The sequence below is a fragment of the Jaculus jaculus genome, chromosome 7, assembly GCF_020740685.1.
Source record: "Jaculus jaculus isolate mJacJac1 chromosome 7, mJacJac1.mat.Y.cur, whole genome shotgun sequence".
Lineage (NCBI taxonomy): Eukaryota > Metazoa > Chordata > Mammalia > Rodentia > Dipodidae > Jaculus > Jaculus jaculus.
In genome coordinates, this window is record NC_059108.1 from 145690604 (window position 1) to 145716116 (window position 25513).

General features: G+C 45.4%; 1 protein-coding gene across 2 annotated transcripts in view; it reads right to left on the minus strand.

Moving 5' to 3' along the window:
- Positions 1–25513, minus strand: part of Rgs6 (regulator of G protein signaling 6) — a 610193-nt gene that overhangs the window by 83882 nt on the left and 500798 nt on the right. For both annotated transcript variants that reach the window (XM_004649425.2, XM_045154255.1), the window contains exons 7-12: positions 21052–21116; positions 17395–17471; positions 14739–14820; positions 11481–11555; positions 9555–9653; positions 7810–7871 (exon numbers count right to left, since the gene is read on the minus strand). In XM_004649425.2, the coding sequence (XP_004649482.2) occupies positions 7810–7871; positions 9555–9653; positions 11481–11555; positions 14739–14820; positions 17395–17471; positions 21052–21116 (460 nt within the window). The remainder of the gene's footprint in view (positions 1–7809; positions 7872–9554; positions 9654–11480; positions 11556–14738; positions 14821–17394; positions 17472–21051; positions 21117–25513) is intronic.

Genomic DNA, 25513 nt, shown 5'->3' on the forward strand with positions numbered 1-25513 from the left:
ACCCAAGGCATGAATCATCCTTTTTAAAAATTTTAATTAATGTGTCTTTATTTATTTTTGGTTTTTCGAGGTAGGGTCTCACTGTAGCTCAGGCTGACCTGGAATTTACTATGGAGTCTCAGGGTGGCCTCGAACTCCGGGTGATCCTCCTACCTCTGCCTCCCGAGTGCTGGGTTTAAAGGTGTGCACCACCACACCTGGCTTTCTTTTGCCCAGAGTATCCATGCTGCGTCCACTATCCACCCGTTAGTCATATGGTTGTGGCTGATGACCAGATCCATTGTCGTGATTTTGCAGTTCTCACATTCACCTGACCCTTGTTTTACTTAATACTGGCCTCAAAGTAATCCTGGTTTTCAGAGTGCCAAAGGCAAGCTGCAAAGTGCTTCCTTGATATAAAAAAGAGGAAAGTACTGGGAATATTTAGAAAGACATCACATTCACCTAAGTTTTATTACAACATATTATTATTGTTCTATTTTATTATGAATCATTGTTAACCTCTAACAGTATCAAATGTCTAAATTAAACTTTATTACAGGTGTATATGCATAGGAAAAAAACACAGTAGATGTAGCATTTGATACTGTCTGCAGTTTCAAGCATCCCTAGGGGTATTGTAACATGTCCCTGTGAACGACAGAAGACTAGGCTTTAGAAATATTTGTTTATTTTGAGAGTGACAGAGAAGAGCGAAGGAGAAGTAGAGAGAATGAGCACAGCTGCTGCTGCTGCTGTTGCGAGTGCACCTCAGACGCATGCATCACTTTGCGCCACGTGACTTTACGTAAATACTGGGGAATTGAACCTGGGCCGCCAAGCTTTGCAAGCAAGCAAGTGACTTTAACTGCTGAGTGACTGAGTTTGGAGCACTTGTGAGCTATGGCTGAGTAGGTGTATGCTATAAACAGCTTGGAAAGGAATGCTTGTTGAGGGAGGAGGAAGGCCTGCTGGACAAGAAGGTTGATGAGAACAAGAAAACAAACTACTGAACGTCTCTGGACCAGGGACTCAAAGAACATAATAGTCTGGACTGTTTTGCGTAGGGAAAGCAACTTGTGGTGTCTTAAAGACTGGTCACTGCCAAGGAAAAATAGGAGAACACAGGCCCAAGTCGTCCAGAAAAGCTAACTGAAATGTAGTTGTTCTTTCTCTAGGAAGGCCAGTGTGGAAGCCATACTTAAGAAAGACCTTCAGAGCTGGGGGTGGTGGCTCACGACTTTAATCCCAGCACTTGGGAGGCAGAGGTATGAGGATTGCCTGAGCTAGAGAGTGAGACCCTACCTCAAAAAACAAACAAACAAACAAAGACTTTTAGGGCTAGAGAGATGGCTTAGCGGTTAAGGCACTTGCCTGCGAAGCCTAGGGACCCAAGTTCAATTACCCAGTACCCATGTAAGCCAGATGCACAAGGTGGCACATATGTCTGGAGTTTTTTTTTTTTTTTTGCAGTGGCTAGAGGCTCTGGCGTGCCTATTCTCTCTCTCTCTCGATCTGCCTTTTTTCTCTTTCTCTCTCTCTTTCAAATAAATCAATAAAACTAAAAAGATTTTCATTTAAAAAGCACAAGGTATAAAATGTTATCTTGAAAGCTAATTTGTCTGAATGGAGACTATTATTTCTGAAACAAGAATAGGACCTTTGCTCACAGTTGGATAGCTAGCTGAACTCAGAAGAAGGCATTTGAGCTAAGACTGTAGCAGTGTCCTAAAACAGGGCCCCAATACCAGGAAACCCATGAGCAGGGACTCCCCAAGTTAAGGAGTTTCTTTGGCCAGGCATTGTGGAACACACCTTTAATCCCAACACTTAGGAGGCAGAGGTAGGTGGAGCGCCATGAGTTCAAGGCTTCCCTGAGAATTCACAGTGAGTTCTAGGTCATCCTGGACTACATGGTACCATTTTCAAGGTGAAAGCAGTATTAGTGAAAATCCTAGTCCCCCATGAAGAAAGGGGCTAGTACCAGGGGTCAGCTGCACAAGAAGTCTTGATGCTGCCTGGGCAGGAGTACCTCAGTATTTAGCTCTGGTCCTCCACTAAGGAAAACCTTTTGAACCATCTGCATATTGGAAGAACTTCCAGTTCTCAAGATTGGATTTTCATCCTAAATCTGGAAGATAGAAGAATTTCGCAGCTGATTGTGAAATGTATTGAATGTCAACCATTGACATTCAGAAGATATAGAGATATGTTTAAGTGTTAAGAGACCTGGCAACATCTTGGGATTATTTGTGAAGATCTGTTAGGAAAGAAATGTGTGTGTGTATGTGTGTGAATGTGTGTGTGTGTGTGTGTGTGTGTGTGTGTATACTCAAATGCCTACATTTTATTTATCTATCACTTTAAAAAAATAGTTTAAGTCTAAGCTTAAGAAAAACATTTGAAAGTTTTGCCATCACTATTGAGAGTTGATGCAAATTTTCATGTGTGTTTACATAGGGAGATGTGATGCCATCCACTAAAGGGGAGTAGCTTCTTAACAAGTTTGTAAGTAGGAAAACTTGATCTTCCTAACGTAGCTGTTTATTTCCAAGTCCATTTGTTCTCTTTTTCTTTTAATTTGTATGCATTCATCTTTATTTATTTATTTATTTTGTTTTTTTGAGGTAGGGTCTCACTCTGGTCCAGGCTGACCTGGAATTAACTATATAGTCTCAGGGTGGCCTTGAACTCACAGTGATCCTCCTACCTCTGTCTCCCTGAGTGCTGGGATTAAAGGCGTGCGCCACCATGCCTGGCTCAGCATTCATCTTTTTGTAAATGTGTTGTATGTGCATGTGTGTTTGTGTTTATAAACACGCCTGTATGTGGAGGCAAGAGGAGGGCATTGGGTGTCATTCTCTATTGCCCTTCTCCCTTATTTCTCTGAGACAGAGCCTCTCACCAAACCTGGATCTCACTGTCTTTTTGGTGCCTTTCAGTGTTTGCGATTGAACTCAATCCTTATGCTTGAGGTAGCAAGCACCCTTACCCACTGAGCCATCTCCCCAGTCCTGAATTCTTATGTGTTTGTCTAGCCTTGAAGTAATTTTTTTTCTTTTTTAAGAGAGAGAGAAATAAGCAGCTACATAGAGAGAATGGGTACCCCAGGGCCTCTGGCCACTAGAAATGTACTCCACATGTATGCACCATCATGTGCATCTGGCTTTCCTGGGTACTGGGGAATCAAACCTGGGTCCATAGGCTTCGCAGACAAACACCTTTACTGCTAAGCCATCTCTCCAGCCCACCTTGAAGTGTTTCTTAGTAGTGTCTTTAGATGTGAGTATTCTTTTTGGTACTGGTTGTTTACCTTCTTACTGCATGCAGATGACATTTCTTTTTAAAAATTTTTTTTGTTTATTATTTATTTATTTGAGAGTGACAGAGAAAGAGGGAGAGAGAGAGAGAGAGAGAGAATGGGTGCACCAGGGCTTCCAGACACTGCCAACGCACTCCAGACGTGTGTGCCCCCTTGTGCATCTGGCTAACGTGGGTCCTGGGGAATCTAGCCTCGAATCAGAGTCCTTAGGCTTCACAGGCAAGTGCTTAACCGCTAAGCCATCTCTTCAGCCCAGATGACATTTCTTATCAATGCAAATGTACTAGAACTTGATGAGCTAAAGCTTTGATATTAAGAATTAAAGGTTTATTTAAAAGTTATAAAACAAAAACTAGGGTAGCACCCGTAAGCAGTACAAAAAGCAGCCTAGAAAGTTTAGTTTGGGGCTAGAGAGTTGGCTTGGTGGTTAAGGCACTTGCCTGCAAAGCCAAAGAACCCAGGTTCAATTCCCCAGGACCCTTGTAAGCCAGATGCACAAGGGGGTACACGCATGTGGAGTTCATTTGCCTTGCACTCATTCACTCTCTCTCTCTCTACCTGTCATTTCTCCCTCACTCAAATAACTAAATAAAAATAAATTTTAAAAAAATGCAGTTTGGGGCTGGAGAGATGGCTTAGTGGTTAAGCGCTTGCCTGTGAAGCCTAAGGACCCTGGTTCGAGGCTCGGTTCCCAAGGTCCCACGTTAGCCAGATGCACAAGGGGGCGCACGCGTCTGGAGTTCGTTTGCAGAGGCTGGAAGCCCTGGCGCGCCCATTCTCTCTCTCTCCCTCTCTCTGTCCTTCTCTCTGTGTCTGTCGCTCTCAAATAAATAAATAAAAAATTAAAAAAAAAATGCAGTTTGGTTGCAACGATGCTAGCATCTCAAGGGCATTTGAACACAGTGGGGACAGTGCACAGAGTATTTGAAACTGGGTGAACTGAGGATATCTAGAGGACTGCTCCCCTCAGGTGCAACCCCTCCCTCCCTAAAAGCACCAGACTGGCATTGTATGCCAGGCAGAAGAAAGTGGGGAGCCGCACAGATTGTGGGCTGCAGCCCCAGCCTTGGGCAGCCTGCCAGGCTGAACCTCAGAGACGGAGACGGCAGTAAGGTTGGTGCGGAGGGCTGCCTCAGCACAAGACTGCCACCTTCAAGGACAGCCTCCTCCTCAGAGCATCTCACATCCGGTTCATTCCATCTCTGCACTTGAATTCCACTCTGGCCCAAAGCACCATTAATCACCGCAGGGGGGAAAGCCAATCCTTCCACTTTACTGTGTGGGTTATGAATGCCAAGGACCCTATCACTGCTCTCGCGCTAACTCACCAACCCTAAAAGACCACCTCTACCACTATCTCTTTAAAGAGGTGGAAACCAGGGCGGGGGGGGGCATGGTGGCACACTGGCACACACCTTTCATCCCAGCACTCGGGCTGGCAGAGGTGGCATCATCACTGAGTTCTGGGCCATCCTGAGGCTACATAGTGAATTCCAGGTCAGCCTGAGGTAGAGTGAGACCCAACCTTGAAAACAACAACCACAACAAAAAAAGAGGTGGAAACAGATCAGTTTGAAAACAAGAGATGGCCGAGGCAGGATTCAAACCTCCACAGTTGGCTCCAAACCCAAGGGCGGGCAGGGGAGGAGGGGTATCTCCTAAACTGCTGTACCCCTTTACTTCACAACACTTCCTTATTTCCTCCTGGCAGGGTCTGGCTGTACCCTTAAAGCCCAACCTGATTCTTGCTTTTTCAGAACTGGCAATAAAAATAAGCAGTGGGAATCTTTCCTGGGGCTAAGGGGAGGAGAGGGGAGGGTGAGCACACTTCTGGTTAATTACTACTTATCACCTGGAGCAGCCCCCCCACCCCAGAAACCCGATCCAGGATGGGACTGTGTGGCCCACCTGGGAGAGCTCAGTTTTCACCTGTGGCCAGCTGCCAGCACCTCCTGGTGGGGGGTGGGGGGGGCTCCCTGCAGAGCAGAGAGCTGACAGACCAGGCTTGGCTGCTTTATCTCCTCCTAACACCCGGCTGCGCTCTCCTCCTCCACCCCGATGGGGGAGTTTCCTTGCGGCTTTAATGAAAACCCTTGCCTCACGTTGAAAACTTGCCAGTGATTGCTGCAGGGAATAAAATCCAGTCTGGGCTGGGGTTGGACTCACCGAAGGCTCTAGCTGGGGAGCTGCGGTTGAAAGAATCCCTCATGTGAGCAGCTCTCAGGCATTATTATATTAGCTGGACCAGGTGGGGTTCCTCCCAGGCAGCCAGTAAACAAACAAACAACAGGACCCGCCAGCCCTGTGTATCTCACCACCACCTGCCCTCCCTTTCCTTGCTCCAGCACCCCTGGGAGGTGTCTGCCTACCTCACCGCTAACTGGTTCAGGCCACGGAGATGAGACAAAGCTCACGTATTTTTGTTTTCTTATACATACATACAGAGCTGCTAAGAATTTCACCTGAGCTCCCCAAACCAGATCAGTCCACTTGAAGCTTAACCCCATCTCAGCTTGCTTGGAACTTCGAGGGAGCCACTGACTCCAGTGCCTAGGCGCCTGGGTTTCCATTGCTTAACTCTCCCTGCCCTGGCCTCAGACCTTGGCCATCTGGATGTGTGGATTGTGTACTCTCAGGCTGTCCGGAGCCCTCTCTGCTCCCCGAGGTCAGGCATTGTCATGGTTACCATACAGACCCTGCCCCAGGCCAGGTCCAGCTATTCATGCCCCCATGTCACAGAGCAAGCAGCTCTTCCTTCCTCCCTGGCTGTGACCACTGTCAAGTTGAGGTCACTCCAGCTGTTTGACTCTCAGCCACTCTTCTGGAGTCCAGGCAACCGCAGTGAAGAAGCTCTTTCAGAGCTGGGTGCGCTGGCCAGAAGCCCTGCATTTTGGCTATGGAGGTGAGACGTGGTTCTAGCCTGCGGAGCAATGGGTATGCAAGTGGAAGGGGAGCTGCAGCCGTGTGTGTTAGGAAAACAGCAACACCAGTAATGCTCAGTGGGGAGATTTTGCTGTTTTCCTGCTTGGGCATTTGGCAATGGCTAGAGCCATTTTGGGGTTGTCACAGAGGTGGGTGGCAGGGAGAGGAGGGGTGCAATCTTCTAGCCTCTAGTGGACAGAGGTCGGGGGACACCTAACCATCCCATCATGCTCGGGACACTCATTATAAACTCAACAAGTAGCTGTCTGGCCCAGAATGTCAATGTGCAGACTACATACAGGCTGGGCCTGATGGCACAGGCCTGTTAATCCCTACAGCCCAGTAAACCGAGCCAAGGGGACTGTAATTTCAAGGCCTCACTGGAGTATGCTGAGAGTTCAGGAGTTCAGGGTCAGCCTGCACAACTTAGTGAGTCACCCCCCCCCCGCACAGCCATCCCGCACCTCCAAAGACAAAGTAAAATGAAGTCTGAAGTCATAGATCTGTGATAGAGCACTTGCCAGAGGCCCAAACATTAGTACCAGGAAAATAACAATAAAACATGCAGGAGGGAGTATACAGAAGATGCCATTACAGAAATGACGTCACATCAACCAATGCCCTTCCTTCCCCATGGCAGAATACTGTGCGTCAGGCTTTGGATTTGGGGTTGAAGTTTCCTTAGCTCGTTTGTCATCATTTATGTAGAAAGAAGACAGGAATCAACCCCGAGGCCAGCAGATAAGGGCTGATGGGCGGATCATGGAACCAGTGTCCTGTATGATCTGGGCTTAAAGGACTCAGTCTACCTGATGCCCAATAAACACAAAGATAGATTTAAACCCTGGATTCTTTCAGAAATTGGTCATCGCCTTAACAGCAGCATATGGATGAGTCAATGTTCAGTTCTGGCTGTCTGATTAGATTTATTCCATACAGAATCCCCAGGTGGCCTTCCTTTGCTGAAGAGTTCAAAAACAGACCATTTAGTTGATAAAATTGAATCTCCCGTGAGTTAACGGAGTGGAACCAGCCACTGGTACAGACTGCAGCGCAAATGCTGCTGCCAAAACCAGCCTGCAGGGGCCGAACTTTTTCTTTACATTTGATTTGATGCCTTTCAGTGATTGACGGTGTGCGGAGGCAGAACACCTTGGGAGGATCTGGTCCCCTTCTGTTTACGTGGCCAGCACCTCAAAGGGCACACGCAATCTCTTTCCCTTGTAAAGTGAATCTGGGCATTTTATGGCTGGAAAGGGCACCAATGATTCCATTTGAATTAATTAAAGGGCTGCAGGCAAAGGTGCATGGTAGAGCACTTAAGGACATTCTTCCCTGATTGACAAGGTCCTATGACCACACCTCTGAGAAGCTTAAGCAACAGAAATGTACAATTAACATCACTCAAGGGCGGCCTGTTATCTTAGCTGCACTCACACAGAGCCTGGGACATTTCACACATCAGATTGAGGATTGAGGAGTTCCTCGCTCTTAAAGCTGAACACACTAGTTAACTGTAACCAAGTAGCATTTCTCCTTTGAAAAAATCAGAAGCGCGCAGTAATACGATGGGACGGGAAACATACCTTTCAGCTACTTTGGACATTTTCAAACAATGTCTGTCAATTTGTGCGTTCAAAAATGTTATCTGGGGGAAAAAAGAAAGAAAGAAAGAAAGAAACAGAGGAGGCTGAGGCCAAAATAGAATTATTGAGTCCTTTCCATCCCATGAAGCTAAGTCCTGTATTTCTACCAAGATCCAAGCACTTTGCCTGGCAAATATTCTACCCTGCAGCTTTGAGCTCCTATGACCACCTTGCCCCTTTGGAAATTCCTACCACACTCAAGATTCATGCTCTACAACTTAGTCAATATTACTTTTTTTTTTTTTAAACCCATCCAGTACTATAATTTAACTCTTGGTTCTCCAAAGTTATTCCCCAAAGTTAAATTACAGCATGTAGTTCACAAAGTTTACAATAGCATGGCTAGGTAATATATGCACCATAAAATTCTTAATCTTTTGGGGAAATTGGGAAGAAAGGTCAGTCAGTAAAGTGTGTCCTCACAAGCATGAGAAACATAGCTTGATCCCCACTGGTGTGCGCTTTGGATCCCAGCACTGGGGTGAGTCAGGAGGATCCCTGGGAGTCACTGGCTGGCAAGTATAGTCTAATTAGTAAGCTACAGGCCAGTGAGAGATCCTATCTCAAAAGAGGTGGATGGCATTTTTAAGGATGACACTTGAGACTGTCCTCTGGCCTCCAAGTGCACACACACATGCATACATGCACACACATGTACACACACATAATTTTTTTTTTTACAAAGCCCCATTGATGATTCCTCTGCCCATTTTTCATGTGTATATTATACCCATACACTAGGGGTGTTTAAATAGAGTCATCAAATAGTTGTTTTTTGTTTGTTTTGGTTTTGATTTTCAAGGTAAGGTCTCCCTCTAGCCCAGGCTGACTTGGATTTCAGGGTAATTCTCCTCAGAGCTGGGACTACAGGTCTGAACCACCAAGACTGGCTTTTTTGTTTTCAAGGTAGGGTCTCTCTCTAGTCCAGGCTGACCTGGAATTCACTATGTAGTCTCAGGGTGGCCTTGAACTCATGGCAATCCTCCTACCTCTGCCTCCCAAGTGCTGGATTAAAGGTGTGTGCCACCACGCCCAGCAGATGGCTGTTTTACATCTGTTTCCTCCTCCTCCTCCTCTAGTTATAGGATAGTTATAGGCTAGCCAAGGGAAGCCAGCTGAAGTTACTTCTTTGCCTAACCCTGCCAAAAGCCAATAACACATAACAAAGAACAGGTCACCTCATGACCAGTAAGGACCAGAAGGGAGAAAGATAGCTTTCTGTTGATCCAGGTCCTCATCACAAAAGAACATAATGTACAAGTAGATAATTCTGAAATGGCATTGGGAAGAGGCTCTCTTTATTCTTAAACTTTCCTTCTTAATCTCAGCAATAGAGGTTGTCCTGAGCTGTGGTGCTCTGGAAGTGAATTTCAATTTGGAGGACTCTGGGACCGCTGTGAGCGCCTCCTTCCTTAGCCCCCACAGCAGCCAGTCACCCTGGCACTGGGATAACTCATTTGCCTCCCACCCCCTTTAATAACTGCTGGAAGGACTTGGTGGAGAATTCTTTCCCTTGAGCTTCCATGGGATGTTCATATAGAAATTACAGGCTCAAGCCGACCTCAGCTGGGTTCCGCTGTAATTTAAAGGACCTCAAAACTCCCTCTGCCTTCTGGGGTGAACATTAAAAACAGTTTTAAATGGGCTGTGGCTCCCGCTGGGCAGGCAGCCCTCAGTTCACTCACCTGTTTCCGGATGTCATCTTTTGTAGTTTTCCTGATTGGCTGGCTGGGTATGTGCACAGGGCTCTGTGACTGGGATTCTTCAGTCACACCGTACACGGACTACAAGAAGAAGCAGGAATAAGAATCACACGTCCTCAGTGTGGAGGGCAGCTTGGGGTCAACCCTTCATCCAGTTCTTGGAATCCCCTCCTATGACATCCAGTCAAAAGTGAGCCGCCTCTGTTGACATTTCTCCCATGCTAAACTGCCTCTTGTGGACCTCATCCCTCCTTTGGGATCCAACTGCGAGACACTCATTCCCCTTACTGAGCTAAAATGCAATTTGTTTCTCCAAATATCCAAAGACCGCCTGCAATGAGTGGTAAGGATACACATTGCTGAGCCCCACCCCAGATCATGATGGGAAGATTTGAAACCTAAACTTTAACCAAATATTCCAGAGGGTTCTGAGGCAAAACGGAGTTTAAGAACAACTCCTGAACATATAAATATCCTTCTAAACTTTCTGCTCATCAGCAAGTGACATCAGGCAGAAAACCTAGGTGGCAAGTTTCCTGTCTGTGTCCCTTTTCAATTGAACAGCTTTCTAGTCCCCATTTCTCCACATGCCCATAGTGATGGCTCCCTTTCAGATGGCTTCTATGATAGGAACAGTCTAAGGATAATGTTTACTTTGGGAAAGAAACATGCAATGAGTAGCTGAAATCTACTGACTCACAAAGGCTCAGATAAAGTATGTGGGGTTCCATAAAATCTTGGAATATTAGAATTAGGGGTCCTTAAAGATTAAATATGAACATTTAAGACTAGTAGTTTAAAATATAGAACAGTGTTCTACTTCAAATAACATAAGCAAAATACATATGTAAATATGTACGCATATAATATATCTGGTCTCTCTCCTTACCTCTCTCTCTCTCTCTCTCTTCCTCTCTCTGCCTTACAAGTAAACAAGTAATTCCTAGTCTGTCAGAGAACTAACATGACACCACAGATGGAAAAATTTACAGCTCATGGGACAGGTTTTGGTCAACTATAGGGTCACTAAAAGTATCACATAAAATTACCTTCAGGTTATATGAATAGGTTATATACAAATAGTGAATGTTATAGTCAACTTGCTTCTCATCCCCAAGATAGCTCTCAATATGTAGATACAAGTATTCCAAAATCTGAAATATTCTATCTCAAGTGCTCTGGATTCATGAAATGAATCAAGGACATTTAGGAAAACACCTTTAACCTTTTAAAATTAGCATGAGGTCACTTTGGGAATGATGGTGAAGTGAGTTTTGACAGTTTAGTTGTGCTAAAACTCTTTGATTTGCTTAAAAATCTTTTCCTTAGTATTTTATTTTTATTTATGCGAAAGAGAAAGAGATTGCGAACATGCCAAGGCTTCTAGCTGCTGTAAACAAACTCCAGATGCATGTGCCACCTTTTGCATCTGGCTTTATGTGGGTCCTAGGGAATTGAACCTGGGTCCTTTGGTTTGGCAGACAAGTGCCTTAACCACGAAGGCATCTCTCCAGCCCCATTCCCACTTTTTGTTCCTTTAGTTTCTTTTCCTCACTGTTACCTCCCCAGAGTCAGCAGCTATTTACTCTTCATCTCATGGGACCCTGCTTTCGGGAAGTCCCAGTCTGCCTTGGCTGCCCCTAAGGGCACTCCTGACCATCGAGCTCTGCCTGAGGTGGCTCAGAGGCCTGTCGCCTGTTCTCTGGTTTTACTCTGCACCAGTCGGTTGCCTCCCCAGGGGCCCAGCACTGATTCCAAGCTCACACCAACACTCAGCATCTATCTCTAGACTTGATGAATCAAATATTTTCAAAAGATAAAACGCGGTAGCATTGTGTCACCGATTTTGGTCTGTGGAGTACTGGAAACTGTACGCTAGGAAGTTTTAACTGAGCTAAACTAGCGAACCTTTTTAACCTTTTGTGGATTCTTCAGACGTCGACATTTTCTGATATCCATTTCCGTTGTGTTCACACAGCCTGGCTAAGAGGAAATAAAAAAACAACATATAAATTACTGAGTGAAAATTACTCTTCCAATGGAGCCCAAGTAACATAATCAGATCTGAGCTTTCTGTTTCCCACCGCAGACAAACCATGCGACTTTTCATCTTGCCTAACACATGTTCCTCTGTCGAATTCTCATCGGAAATACAAAAGCTGACCTTGTGGCAGGGATGATAGAAGTGTACAGTTTCTAGGATTGAACTTGCTTTCAGGTGGCCAGATTGTCCATAGCCTTTATTTCACATACTTAACCTTCTAGAAAGAGGTCCATTGTTGGGATGAGTTTTTTTTTTTTTTTCTTTTTAGGAAGGTTAAAGTAGTTTATTCATTTTTTTTTCTTAGTTCCCCTTCATGGAGGAAATGTAAGATTTGTTTTAATCATGTGAAGTTATAAACATAGTCAAACCTCATTGCTTATAGACTTCTTAATTATAAACTCACCTGCTTGTTAAAATTTATATGCAGCCTCCAAATCAATGTTCACTGAGGTATAATGACCACTAACAGACACATGCAGAGCAAGGACGATCTTGAGACATCCACATGCCCGTCTGTGCCCAGCCAAAGCTAAACAAGGAAGCGCTTAACCTTCCTGTTTCCTATCGCGAACCAGTCTCGCCAGAGTTTATTTATTAAGGTTGTCTTTTTCTGTTATTTTTTTTAAAAAGTATTTATGTGGAGAGAGACAGAAAGACAGAAAGAGAGAGACTGACTGAGAGAGAGACAGAGAGAGAGAGACTGAGAGAGAGAATGGATGTACCAGGACTTCCTGCCTCTGCAAACTAACTCCAGACACATGTGTCACTCTGTGCGTCTGGCTCTATGGCTCTAAGTGGGGGGTAAGGAATTGAACCCAGGCCAGCAGACTTTGTAAGCAGCGCCTTTAACCTCTGAGCCATCTCCTCTGCCCTCTAGTGTCAAGTTTTCTGCATCCTGTGCTTTCTAAAGAGCTGTCTGTGTTCTAGGGGGAAAGAGGCTATGATGTGAAAGAGGAAATAGGTAAGGTTGATTCTTCCCAGGTTCCAGTGTTGCAGGCTCTGTGTTCCATGCCAGTGAGTTGACAGTATATGTTGAATAAAGCATCTTTACACAGAAATACACATTAAACCAAGTTACACATTGATAAGTTGACAAAAATGTAGAACAGATTAATAGGGGTGAAAAGGCCTAAGTGAGGTCAGGGGAAGAGACTGAGTAAAGGAAAGGTGGAGGGAGGGCTAATCAAAATCTAAGAGGATATAAATAAGTCATATGGAAACCTACTTTTTTGGACAATGGGACACACAGGAGCCATAGGTTGTTACTAGAAAATTTTCTGTGCCAGGGATGGGGTATCTTCCAGTGAGTTGTTGGCCAGGGAGGTCCCTGATGCCCTCAAAACATTACAGGCCATTGCTGAGGCCCTTGGTTTCTGTGGTGGTTTGATTAGATGGCCCACAATATATTCAGTTTTTATTTGTTTGTAGTTTGCATCTGCAGCCACCTGGCTGGAGGCAGTGTCACTGGGTGGATCTTAAAGTGTGGTGGTGGGTTTCAGATTTTTATCTAAAGATATGCAAAGTGTGCCTAGCTGGAGTTCCTAAAGTGTGCTATGTGGCTTTTGGCTCTTTAGCTTGTGCTTCTCTCTCTCTGCTTGGTCCTGTGAAGGCAGGACAGTTTCTTCTGCCATTATGGAACTTCCCCTGGATCTATAAGCTTCAATAAATATCCTTTTCATCATAACTGTGTCTGGTCTGAAAGTTTATCTCGGTGAACCTGAAGCTGTCTGCTACAGTTTCCCACCAGGAATAGATAGTAAGACCCTATTGCTGAAGACTCCTCATACTTGGGCTGCAAGTTCACTGAGAAATCCTGCTGGAGCTGAGCTGAAAACCTCCTCCATCTAGACCAGCTGACATAAAGCTAGAAAAAGCCACACTGCAAGCAGTTCCATGGGAGAAAGAAAAATCAACAGTGAAGATATTCAACAGTGGACACTGTAAGCCTTATATTTGGCCAGCCAGGCCAAATGAGCCTATGGGTGCAATAGTGGCATGTCTGTTATGGGGGAAACCAACCACCCTCTAATTTGACTGGAGGCCCGCTCCATGGGAGGGAATACATCCCTGTTACTGAAAACCTACAAAAGGGGTAGTCATGAGCCCTAGGGGTGTAATGTCTGCTGCCATCTGGCTAAATGTGTATACTATGCTCACCAAACTGCCTGGTAGGCACTTCTCTTAAAGTTCATACCCATATATTAATACTATTCTCACTTTTGGTGAGAGAATCTTCTCTTTTCAGATGGTAGTGACCTTGGGATGACTCAGAAAGCACCGTGGTGCTGAGAAGAAGTGACAGAGGAGTGCTCAGCACTGCAATATCTCCATCACACCTTCCAAGGCTCAGGGTCCATTGGGGAAGAGGTGGCAGAAAGAATGTAAGAGCCAAAGGAAGGGTAGGATTCCTTACAACATGCTCCTCCAGACACAAAATGGCCAGGATATCCATGACCTCCCTCACAGTGCCTGATACTACATACAAAAAGACCATCATAATAGGAGGAAAAGATGATGACATCAAAATAAAAGAGAGACTGATTGAAAGGGGAAGACATATGATAGATAGTTGAGTTTCAAAGGGGAAAGTGGGGGGGGAGAGAGGGAATTGCCATGAGATATTGTTTACAGTCATGGAAGTTGTCAATAAAAATAATAAATATATAAAATAAAATATTTTAAAAATGTAAGCAGAGGCTCAAGGGAACCTAGCATTGAGCAATGCTCAATTGTTCAATAATTTGGTGTTTGCAAGGACTTTGTAGAATATAAGTGCTGTGCATGACAAGAGCTAACTATATGTAAAATGACAATGGAAAATGAAAATTTAATTTGGGAGAAAGTAAATTTCTGGGCTCCCATGTTCCCCTTGTGGGGTTCCCACTGTCCTTGCATTTCCAATTCTGTATTTTCATGGGTGGATAGTTTTTAAAAGGTAAAACTGACATACATTCCAGAAAATCTACTGAGATTATATGAATGAGTGGGAAAACCCATTTCACAAAGCTTAGTAATTATCTTAAGGATGAGACACTTGATTGCTAAGGACAGTCTTTGCTTTGAAGAAAATGGGACCAAAAAAAAAAAAAACGACCCTAGAGAGCCAAGCAGAGTTTCCTCACCACTGGCCTGTGGACATCCCAAAAGGCCCGTTCTTGACTATCCAGAATTTTCCTTTCTGTCTTGTCCTTTTTCCGATCAATCCTGAAAGAGTAAAAGGTAGTTGAGTTTTTTTGTACTGTTTTCTCTCTGTCCCCTCAGCTCTGTGTACCTGTTCCTAGGAAATAAGATTACCCAAGACTATTGGTACCTGTGTGGTCCTTGTTGTTAGAAAGAAATCAGCTCCCTCCAGGAGACCTCAGGGACTCCCCATGGGGCAAGAGTTTTGGGCAAGATTCTAGATTGTCATGTATATACAGTGAGTGTGATGGGTCAAAAAAATATGTGGACAGAGCTGTCCATGGGGAGTATTAAGATTATTAAGAGCTGTATTATCCATCCACCTGCCCCCACTTCAAAGTGAATACTGCTTATTTCAATTGACAGGCAGGAATCCATCCACCAGCGTACCAGTGTTTCATCTCAAATTTGAAAGTTTGCCTTAGATGCATAGCACTAGAAATGTCTGTAAAATGCTTCAATTATGTGTTTTAAAAGTCACTTAAACCATCTGGCTTTCTAAAGGCAAAACAATGGTCCTAGCAGGTGACAAGACTCGGAAGGAAACATCACTGGTCTCAAGTGGGGGAGGCACGAATTACAAGAGGGAAATTACAGATGATGAAGACAGACTCCTTATGCTCTGATAGGCAGCCCACCAAAGTATTAAAAAAAAACATGCATTACATCATATTATCTAAGTAAAAGGCAACTCAGATTCATTGCATTGCAGCCTCTCATTCTCTGCTTTCTTGGGAGCACTTTAGTTTACTGGACTGAAATAAACCCGTAATCACCCTGTGATTTTTGTGATAATTGCTTTGTATTTAAATGGCCCACAATTATAATGTCATCACAGTTAATCAAAAAAGTTAATGGAGAAATACCATACATGTATAAAGTGACAATTTCTCCTTTTATAGCATGCGGTGCCGTTTGATTCTAGAAGAATGAATCAGTGCTGTCCTTGGCTTCCACAGGCTTCCTGTTTGTGAGCACGAGGCACAAACCTCCCTCAGTCCATCCCAACACGAGCTGCCTTCCCACCAGCTCTCCCACACTCCACCTTCTATTTCCCCAGGTGTCTCGTGCAGCAGCAGCTCAGCATCCAATGCCTGGTGTCCACCTTCCATGCGGACAGCTGGGAACCCTTTGCACCAGCAGATGCTGGCATCATGGGAAAGGCAGAGATTACAGAGGGCGAGTAATAGTAATGAGTGCAGACAGCTGGACTGGGCTGGGTGACCTCAGCTCATTTCTAGCAGTGACCCATCCTTACACATGTAGCCTGAGCCCTTGAGTCACTCGAAATGTGAAAGGTCCTCTCTGAAGCCCTGTGGGGCCAGATCTCTTGCAATTAGGTCTTTGCATTCTCCCAGCTCAGCCTCTCTTTTCCATCCCTCCACTACTTACTTTTTTCCTATTGGCTGAGCCAGATACCATCACTGGGAAGAACGAGAGAGACCCTGATCACAGTAATACCATGCCCTAGAATTATGTGGATCTGGTTGACAACCATGTTAGTGGGCTGAGGCAGGGGCATTTATTCCCTATGCCTCATGTTTCCTTAGGGTGGAAGAAATTTCCACTCTGCCTCCCGAAGGGAAAAGGTGGGGAAAATCCTTCCAACTTTTTCCTTCCTTTCCTCTTGTATCCTTTGGGGGGAAAGGGACAAATAGATTGGAAGGAAGAAGGAGGGATTGCTCTGAACTGGTCCTTCTGAGTCACCATTTGGGCTAGCCTGAGCTTAGAATATCTGTTGTCTACAGTATGCTTATGGGGGTCAGTTCTGCTCTGGTGGAGTTGGAGGAGGAGACGGCCCATAGATAGCCACCTCTACCCACAGAAGGGCACAGACCCTATGCTGAGCCCTATAGTATAGCTTCAGAGAATGGACTTCATCTGTCTGACTTCTGTGCCTTGAACTCTGCCATGCCTTCCTGGCTCTGATGGACTGAAATCCCCTGAAACTATGAGCCAAAATGAATCCTTTCCTCCTTAAGCTGCTTCTGTAAGGGATTCTGTCACAGTGATGAGAAACATAACTAATGTAGCCTCTTAAAAGCTCCAACACATTTACCTGGACGTCAAAACCTACAGCTAGCCAGTCAGCTGGGTGTGATATTTTTCACTCTCTCGGCATACATGCACAGTTCTACATTTGGGGAGGATCCTCCCTGTCTGATGAAATATACATTTGTGGAATTATTTTAGGGTTATGTTGTTCCTAAAGACAAAACTTGTTTCACCAAACCTTTCTTTTTCTTTTTTAATTATTTATTTATTTGACAGAGGGGGGGAGGGAGAGAGAGAGAGAGAAAATGGGTGTACCAGGGCCTCCAGCCACTGCAAACGAACTCCAGATGTGTGTGTTCCCTACTGCATCTGGCTAACATGGGTCCTGAGGAACTGAACCTGGGCCCTTTGGCCTTGCAGGCAAACACCTTAACCACTAAGCCATTCCCTTCAGCTCCCAACCTTTCTTTTTATTCAGTTTCTCCTCTGAGAGATGTGAGGGACCAACCCAGCTAGAAGCCGCTCCATGACCACTCCACCCTCACACCATTCTCCAGTGCTACAGTCTTTTACCCCTGAGGGGGCTCCATTGCCTTCACCTACTTTACTTGGGCTTCTGCTTGCATGAAGATGAATTCCCACTTCCTCGCGAAGGCCCTCTGGAGTCTTGCTAAGTTCTCCTAGTGAGGATGAGAATCAATAAGAAGGCATTATGAAGCAAATGTCAACACAGCACTCCTATGCTTGTTACAAGGCAACCGTCCATTGTGGTTACTCCCAACAATATAGCAGGGTCCCGCATTAAATCCACTGGACATGAACCCGATTAGAAATTGTACCCGACCCTGCTGAACAGAGCTGAGCTGTTAATATTCATTTCTACATCATTAAGTCCGATAACTCTGTGTTTCACCTGGCTCCCATCTGCTTGGGTGTTTTATAAGAATACAAGTCACACAGCGCTTGCTATAAAGACTACAGAAGATGAATGGATCGTGGCTGTTTGGGAAGGAATGGTGGAGTTTTTGTAACCTATTGGGAATGTCCAAGAGCAAAGCTCAGGGTGGATTTCTCAAGGGCACATCTACCAGGGAGCTGGGAGAGGGCACCAGAAAGGAGCACCAAGATGACTTTACATGAGTGCTTCTCAAAGTTGAGATTCAAAAGAGGATGAAATGCAGGGCTGTGGTTGTGATGTCAGTGAGAGGGAAACCAAAAAGAGGGAGGGAAGAGAGGGAGAGAGGGAGGGAGGGAATGAGGAAAGACAGAAGAAAGGGAGGAAGAAAGGCTGTCGGACGTCAGGACTACTTTCAGGGGAACAGGGGAGAGAGGCATTTTCTCTAAGTCTGCAGGTTGCCTAGTGGAACATTAGGACAGTGAGGAGGGGTGTTTGACAGGTCCATAATGATCCTCCTAATTCTGATTAATGCAAGACTGGAGCCTATATTGTGGTATGTATTTCTGCAATGCTTATGCCAACTCTAATTGATGACCCTCATTAGTGGATTATTAATATAAAAGAAGCTTCATTGAGGAACACATGAACTCACATCTGCTGTCGAGGCTTAGTATGCAGCTACTAAAAGAATGGTTCCTTTAGGAAGCCAGGCTGGTGATACCTGAATGCCAGTCATTTGGGGAATAATGATATGAGCTATGACCCTGTCATGCCATGGAATACTAGGCAGCCATTAAAAATTGACATTGTAGATTAGTGTTACTAACACAGAACAGTTTCCTAAGTATTACTGGACATGATTGGGGAAGGAATCAGCCAGAGCAATAATCTTTCTGCTATTCTTGTATTTTTTTCTTAAAGAAAAACATGTACATACTGGCAAAAGTTAGTGTGAGAATTATAGGTGATTTTCTCTCCTTTTTTTGTTTTCTTCAAGACAATATATAACCAGAAATTTTTAACAAAGTTAGTATATTTTGGAAATAAAATCCATTTTTAGTATCCAACCATTTTTGTGTGTGTGTGTGTAGACATTCTTCCTGGAAAAGCATCTTAATGCCACATCCTTTACAAATGCCCCAACAGGACACTACAGAGCGAGAGAAGAGACAATGGAATGAAATACACCGGGTGGCGATGCCCTCTTCTCTCTGAGTGGCAGCTGTTTTGAAACAGAGGCTACCGTGGGCAAGGCGTGGGGGCTTTCCTGCGGCAGTGCGAGGGAAGCCATGTTGTCTTGGCACTGTTCACGCGTGGAACAGCTGACTTTGGAAAGAGGGAAGATGAGACTTCCTGGAGGACCAGGGCTGAACTCACTCCCAGGATGCTCGGAGCTATCAACCCATCATACCAGATGTGGGGGAAGATCACACACGGGCCCATCACACAACCTGCCAATGCGAGTGTCAGCCAGGTCCCGAGGCTCTAGGCAATCTCACACCCTGCATCCTCCTCTCCGTGAGTCTGTGGAACCCCGGCCCTGCCCTCCATCTGCTTCACATGGGTCTTTGGGGGGTGGTGAGAGGAGCCGTGGTCTAGCTGGCCCGCTAGGCTTCGGCACAGGGACCCAGGATCGGCGAGGCTTGTCCTAGCAGGACTTCATTATTCTTGTGGAAGACAGAGGCAGAGATGATGGGAAGGGCATTTGGAAGGTGGGAAGGGCTGCAGATGCTATTAATTCTGCACTTTCCATCACATCTCCCCTCCCTTAGCTGTTGCTCAGGTCATATAGCTTAGTGACATCCTGGCACCCGGAGAGGAGAGTGGGAGGTTGATGGAAATTGAATCAGGTTTCCTGATTCGCTGTGATTCATCTGGAGCTCCATATAGGGAGCAAAGACTCTGCAGCCAAGAGTTGAAAAGATTTTAAAAATGATCTGTAACTCCTGTGCTCTCTGCACTTTGGTCTTTGGACTCTGTCAAATGAGAATGGGTGTGCGTGTGGTGGCGGACCCTTGTCTGGCAAGGAGTGAGCAAGCAACCCTTACCCAAGGGGTTGTGTATATTAGCAATTCGTTCCTTTTTACTGCAAAATAATATCCTATCATATAGCCATACCATACTTTAGTCAGTCACCTGCTAAAGTGTATTTTGGCTGCCTGAGGCCTTCAGTTATCACATGTGAAGCTGGTATGGACGTTGGCATAGTAATTGTACGAACATAGGTGTTGATCTCTATACTTGGTTCCATAGCATGGATGTTGCTTAACTTTATGAGAAGCTTCCAAGCCAGTTTCCAGAGTGCTAGATCTTTTTTTTTTTTTTTTGTCACCCTGTCAGCAACGTAAGAGAGGTCACCGTCACTCAGCATCGACAATCCCTTTCATTTCAGACATTGTAATGAGTGTGGTGGTCCCTGACCAAAAGCTGATGGTGACGGGCATCTTTTCACGGGTTTGTCATCTTCTCTCCTCTCTGATGAAGTACTCGGACAAGTCCTTTGCTTATTTTACGTTGTTATTCATTCACTCATTTATATCCATATACTTTTTTGAGGAGAAAGAAAGAGTGTGGGCATAGCAGGGCATCTTGCTGCTTCAGATGAACTCAGAAGCAAGAGGCACTTTGTACGCCTGCCTTCATGTGGGTAACGGGGAACTGATACTGGGCAGAAAGCTTTGCAAGCAAGTGCCTTTGTCTACTGAGCTAGGTCCCCGGTCCTCACCTTCTTCTCCTTTTCCTCCTCCTCCTCCTTTTTTTTTTTTTTTTTTTCTTGGTAAGCCAAACTGACTGGCCTTTTTAATGTTTTATGTGAGCAAGAAAGAGAGAGAATTGGCACACCAGGGCCTCTAGCCACTGAAGTCGAACTCCAGATGCATGTGCCACCTTGTGCGCACGTGTGACCTTGTGAGCTTGCATCACTTTGCGCGTCTGACTTGTGAGGGACCTGGAGAGTTGAACATGGGCCGTTAGGCTTGGCAGGCAAGTGCCGTCACCCCTAAGCCATCTCTCCAGATCCTCATATACTTTGGTTGAGACAAGGTCTCACAGTGTAGCTCAGGCTGACCTCAAACTCATGATCCGCATGTCTCAGCCTCCTAAGTGCTAAGACCACATGTGTATACCACCATGCTCAGCTTGAGATATTTATTTTCAGTTGTTGAGTTCTGACAGTTGCTCATTTGAAGATGCAATTTTACCAGGATGCTGAAAGGAGTTGAGAACAAAAAAAAAAAAAAAGAAAGAAGACATAGAAGAGGCTTCCTTCCTGCTATCTGGAAGGGATTAGAGGGGAAGAAAAGACCCTGCAACTTAAACAGAGTTAGAGAAATCATCTTCTCCCATGGAGCCTGCATACATACCGCTTCGTAATCTGCCAACTCCAGCCTTGCCTTGTTCTGCATGGTCCGCTTGCAGAGATAGATGGCTGAGGATGAAGAGGAAGGATACTGGGGTGAGTCCAGCAGGGCAGTAGACACCCCCACGCAGCCATCGGCCTGTTTAGTGACCCAGACCTTCCTTACCACGTGCCTGGGCTCTGTCTGGGAAGAGCAGACTTACTAAGATGAAGCCATGACATTTGACCTTTTAGGATCAGTTGAGGTCCCCAACCCAACCATCCTGACAACATCTTTTTCCTCTTCCCTCTGCAATATATAAAACACCCTACCCCGCTCTCAGCAACCTTGCACAGTATAACCATGTTGTCCTGGTGCCTAACATCCCTGCGTGGGATCCTCAGTGATGTTAAGAAGTAAGGTCTGATCCTCAGGGTGACAAATATGGCTCCTTGCGGTCCAGTCTCCGCTTGTCGACCCTCCCTCACTCCTCACACGGGTGTTTGAAGGCCACCAGGCATTCAGTGGTCCTCCTCTGTGCATGTGTTCCTTGTGTGGTTCTTCTGGTGGCGCTGGGGACTGAACTCAAGAGACACCTCTTTGCTGTCCTGCTTTTAGCATGTGTCTATGTGTGTGTGGTACATATGTGTGTGTGGTACATATGTGTGTGTGGGGGGGTGCATATGCATTGTGCACGTGGAGGCTAGAGATTGACATTGGATATCTTCCTCAATTGTATTCCACCTTTTTTTTTTTTTTTAATATTTTACTCATTTATTTGCAAGGAAAGACCTGGGGTGGGGGAGAGAATATGGGTACATCAGGGCCTCTTGCCACTGGAAACAAACTTGAGATGCATGCAGCTCTTTGTATATCTGGCTTTATGTGGGTACTGGGACACCGAGCCTGGGTTATCTGGCTTTTCAGGCAAGCGCCTTAACCCACTGAGATATCTCTCCAACGCTCCATGTTATTATTATTATTATTGATATAGGGTCTCACTGTAGCCCAGGCTGACCTGGAATTCACTATGTAGTCTCGGGGTGGCCTCAAACTCATGGTAATCCTCCTGCTATCTATCCTAAGGGCTTTCCAAGCCATTGGGTCTAAGTGGGCCATGAGATCAAGTCCTGAATAGGACCACAAAGCTGTTGCAGTTCCTAGTGACCATGAGCACATGGCCTCAGGCTTCTAGTCTGTTCCTCTGTGTGACGTCACACACTGGTGAGCCTTCACCACACTAGGGAGGAAGGGCGTATGTGTTCTTGGCACAAATGTCCCTAGGGGCTTCTCAACACCACTGTGATGAGCCGTCACTAGTGCTCCCTGTGACCAACTCCAGTGACTGTTGATTGCAGGCAGTGACAAGAGGGCCTCTGGGGAATAGTCTAAAGCACAGATGCTGATGTCTCTAGGATATATATGCATGTATACATACATATATATGTGTATATATATATGTATATATATATATCCTATATATATAAACATATACATATATGTGTTTATTTTTATTTATTTATTAGAGAGAGAGAGAGAAATGAGAATGGGCACATCAGGGCCTCTAGCCACTGCAAATGAACTCCAGATGCATGTGCCACCTTGTGCATCTGGCTTATGTGGGTAGTGGGGAATTGAGCATGAGCCCTTAGGCTTCACAGCCAATGCCTTAACCACTTAACCACAAGCCATCTCTCCAGCCCTGTACTTTTTTAAACTGGGAAATCATTCTGTCCTTTCCCTCTCATGTTGCATTCGCACCTCACTTCTGTTTCGCTTGGATGCATCCACTCCCATCTTAAGCTCACCACAGGTCGCAGTGACAAAAATGCAACTTGTCTCGTCATATTGTGAAGGGGACAGATTGATGCACTGTGTGTATAATTAACACTGGTGTATGGACTGGACCTTATTTCGATATACACAAAACTCGAGCCCTCTCCAGACTTTGTGTCTTTAGTAGCAACATCGTTGTTTATCTCTACACCCTAAACTATAAGTCATTATTTCTATATTTTTCCTCATACTACTTTTTAAAAAAATTTTTAATTTATTTATTTGAGAGTGACAGACACAGAGAGAAAGACAGGTAGAGGGAGAGAGAGAGAATGGGCGCGCCAGGGCTTCCAGCCTCTGCAAATGAACTCCAGACACGTGCGCCCCCTTGTGCATCTGGCTAACGTGGGACCTGGGGAACTGAGCCTCGAACTGGGGTCCTTAGGCTTCACAGGCAAGCACTTAACCGCTACGCCATCTCTCCAGCCCATACTGTCTACTTTTTAGAACAACAGAATTTGAATAATGGAACCGACCTTGGTGATTGTTAAGTACCGTCACTCCTCTGCAGATGAGAAAGCTGAAGTCCAGAGAAGTGAGGCGTGAGGCAGTCCACCCAGGCATTAGTTAGCAGTAGAGCGCAAATATGAATCAAGGTCAAGTTGAGTCTTCCCTCTACAACATTCTTGACACAATCCTCTATTCATTTATTTAAATATCTACTATGGGAGCTGGGCATGGTGGTCCACGCCTTTAATCCCACCACCCCGGAGGCAGAGGTAGGTGGATCGCTGTGAGTTTGAAACCAGACTGAGACTACATAGTGAATTCCAGGCCAGCCTAGGCTAGAGCAAGAGCCTACCTTGAAAAACAACAACAACAACAAAATCTATTATGGGGCTGAAGAGATGGCTCAGCAGTTAAAGGTGCTTTCTTGCAAAGTCTGATGGACTGGGTTCAATATCCCAGGACCCATCTAAAGCCATATGCACAAAAGTGATGCATATGTCTGAAGTTTGTAGTGGCAAGAGACTCTGGTGTGCTCATTCTCTCCCTTTTCTTGTAAATAAATAAGTAAAAATATTTTTAAAAATCTATTATGAGGACTGGAGAGATGGCTTAGCAGTTAAGTGCTTGCCTGTGAAGCCTAAGGACCCCGGTTCAAGGCTTGATTCTCCAGGACCCACGTTAGCCAGATATACAAGGGGGTACACGTGTCTGGAGGCCCTGGCGCACCCATTCTCTCTCTCTCTGCCTCTTTCTCTTTCTGTCTGTTGCTCTTAAATAAATACAAATAAACAAAAAAATTTTAAAAAATTAAAAGAAAATCTATTATGAGCTGGGTATGATGACTCAGGCCTATCATCCCAGCACTCTGGAGGCTGAGGTAGAAAGGTCTCCATGAGTTTGAAGCCAGCCTGGGGCTGCAGAATGAGTTCTGGATCAGCCTGGCCCCAAATGAGACCCTGTATTGAAAACAAAACTAAAACAAAGCAGAAAAGGTCCCTCAAGCAGCATGTTCCATTTCAGGTGCTGGGATCACTGAGCTCACTGAATACCTGGCTCTGACCTTGGGACATTACTCATGTCCACATCATGCAGTCGTTAACCAGGCAGGCGCTGTTAGGATCCCTTTTTCACAAATGGGCGAATTTTCTTTAGTCACTCCTCATTGTTGAGGGCCAATGATGGTCCCCACAAACTGCCGAATCAATTCTAATCTGGTCTCCTTGCCTACCAAGACCTTTATTTTACCTGCCTGTGATGGTCTTGATTGTCAGTTTGACAGGACTTAGAATTACCAGGGACACAGATCTCTGAGTATGTCTGTAAGGGATTTTCTAGACCGGGTTAATTGACATGGGAAGGCCTACCCTAAATGTGGGCAGAACCATTCCATGCACTGGGGTCCTGGACTGAAGAAACAGGAGGGAGTGAGCTGAGCACAAGGATTCCCGGATCTCTGCTTCCTCTCTGCCAACGCAGTGTGACCCATGCGCCTGACACCTCGCTTTCCCTGCCACGGAAGGCGCCCTCAGACTGCAAACCAGACAAGCCCTTGTTCCTTAAGCTCCTTTGCCAGGTATTTTACCACAGTAATGGCAAAAAGTCATTAATACACTCCTACTCAACCATCTCACTCGTAAAACCCCTGTACTCTCGCCAGTTCCCCTTTTCCCCCACCAAGCCACGTTTCCTGGCCGGAATGTGGCCCAGCAAGACTGACACGATCAGATACGACATCGAAATGGGCACAGAGTCTGTCACTAGTTGGCATTTGGTGACTGGTCCTTGATGGGGCCAGTTCACGGCTAGTCTGAATTCTTAGCGTGGGCGAGATAGCGATCACGTAGCGCTGACGCTGTGCCGCTGCGGAAATACCAACATCTGCCACCGCACCTCACGGACAGCACCCACCTCCGCCTCAGCGCCTTGCTCTGCGCCACACACCAAACCTTGCGTGCATTTCACTCAATTTCAGCAAAGCAGTAAGACGTAAGTAATGACGTTGACAACTTCACCACGAGGTCTGGGAGGCACAGAGAAGTTAGTTGACTTGGCCAAGTGCGCACAATGGGACTAGCTGCTCTAGGGTCCTCTCTGTCTCACTGTGTCTTTGATTTTTGAAGTAGACTGCATGGAAATACTGAATTTTTTTGCATCTTGCCTCTTAATTTTTCCCACGAGAGACTGTATCATAGATGGAGAC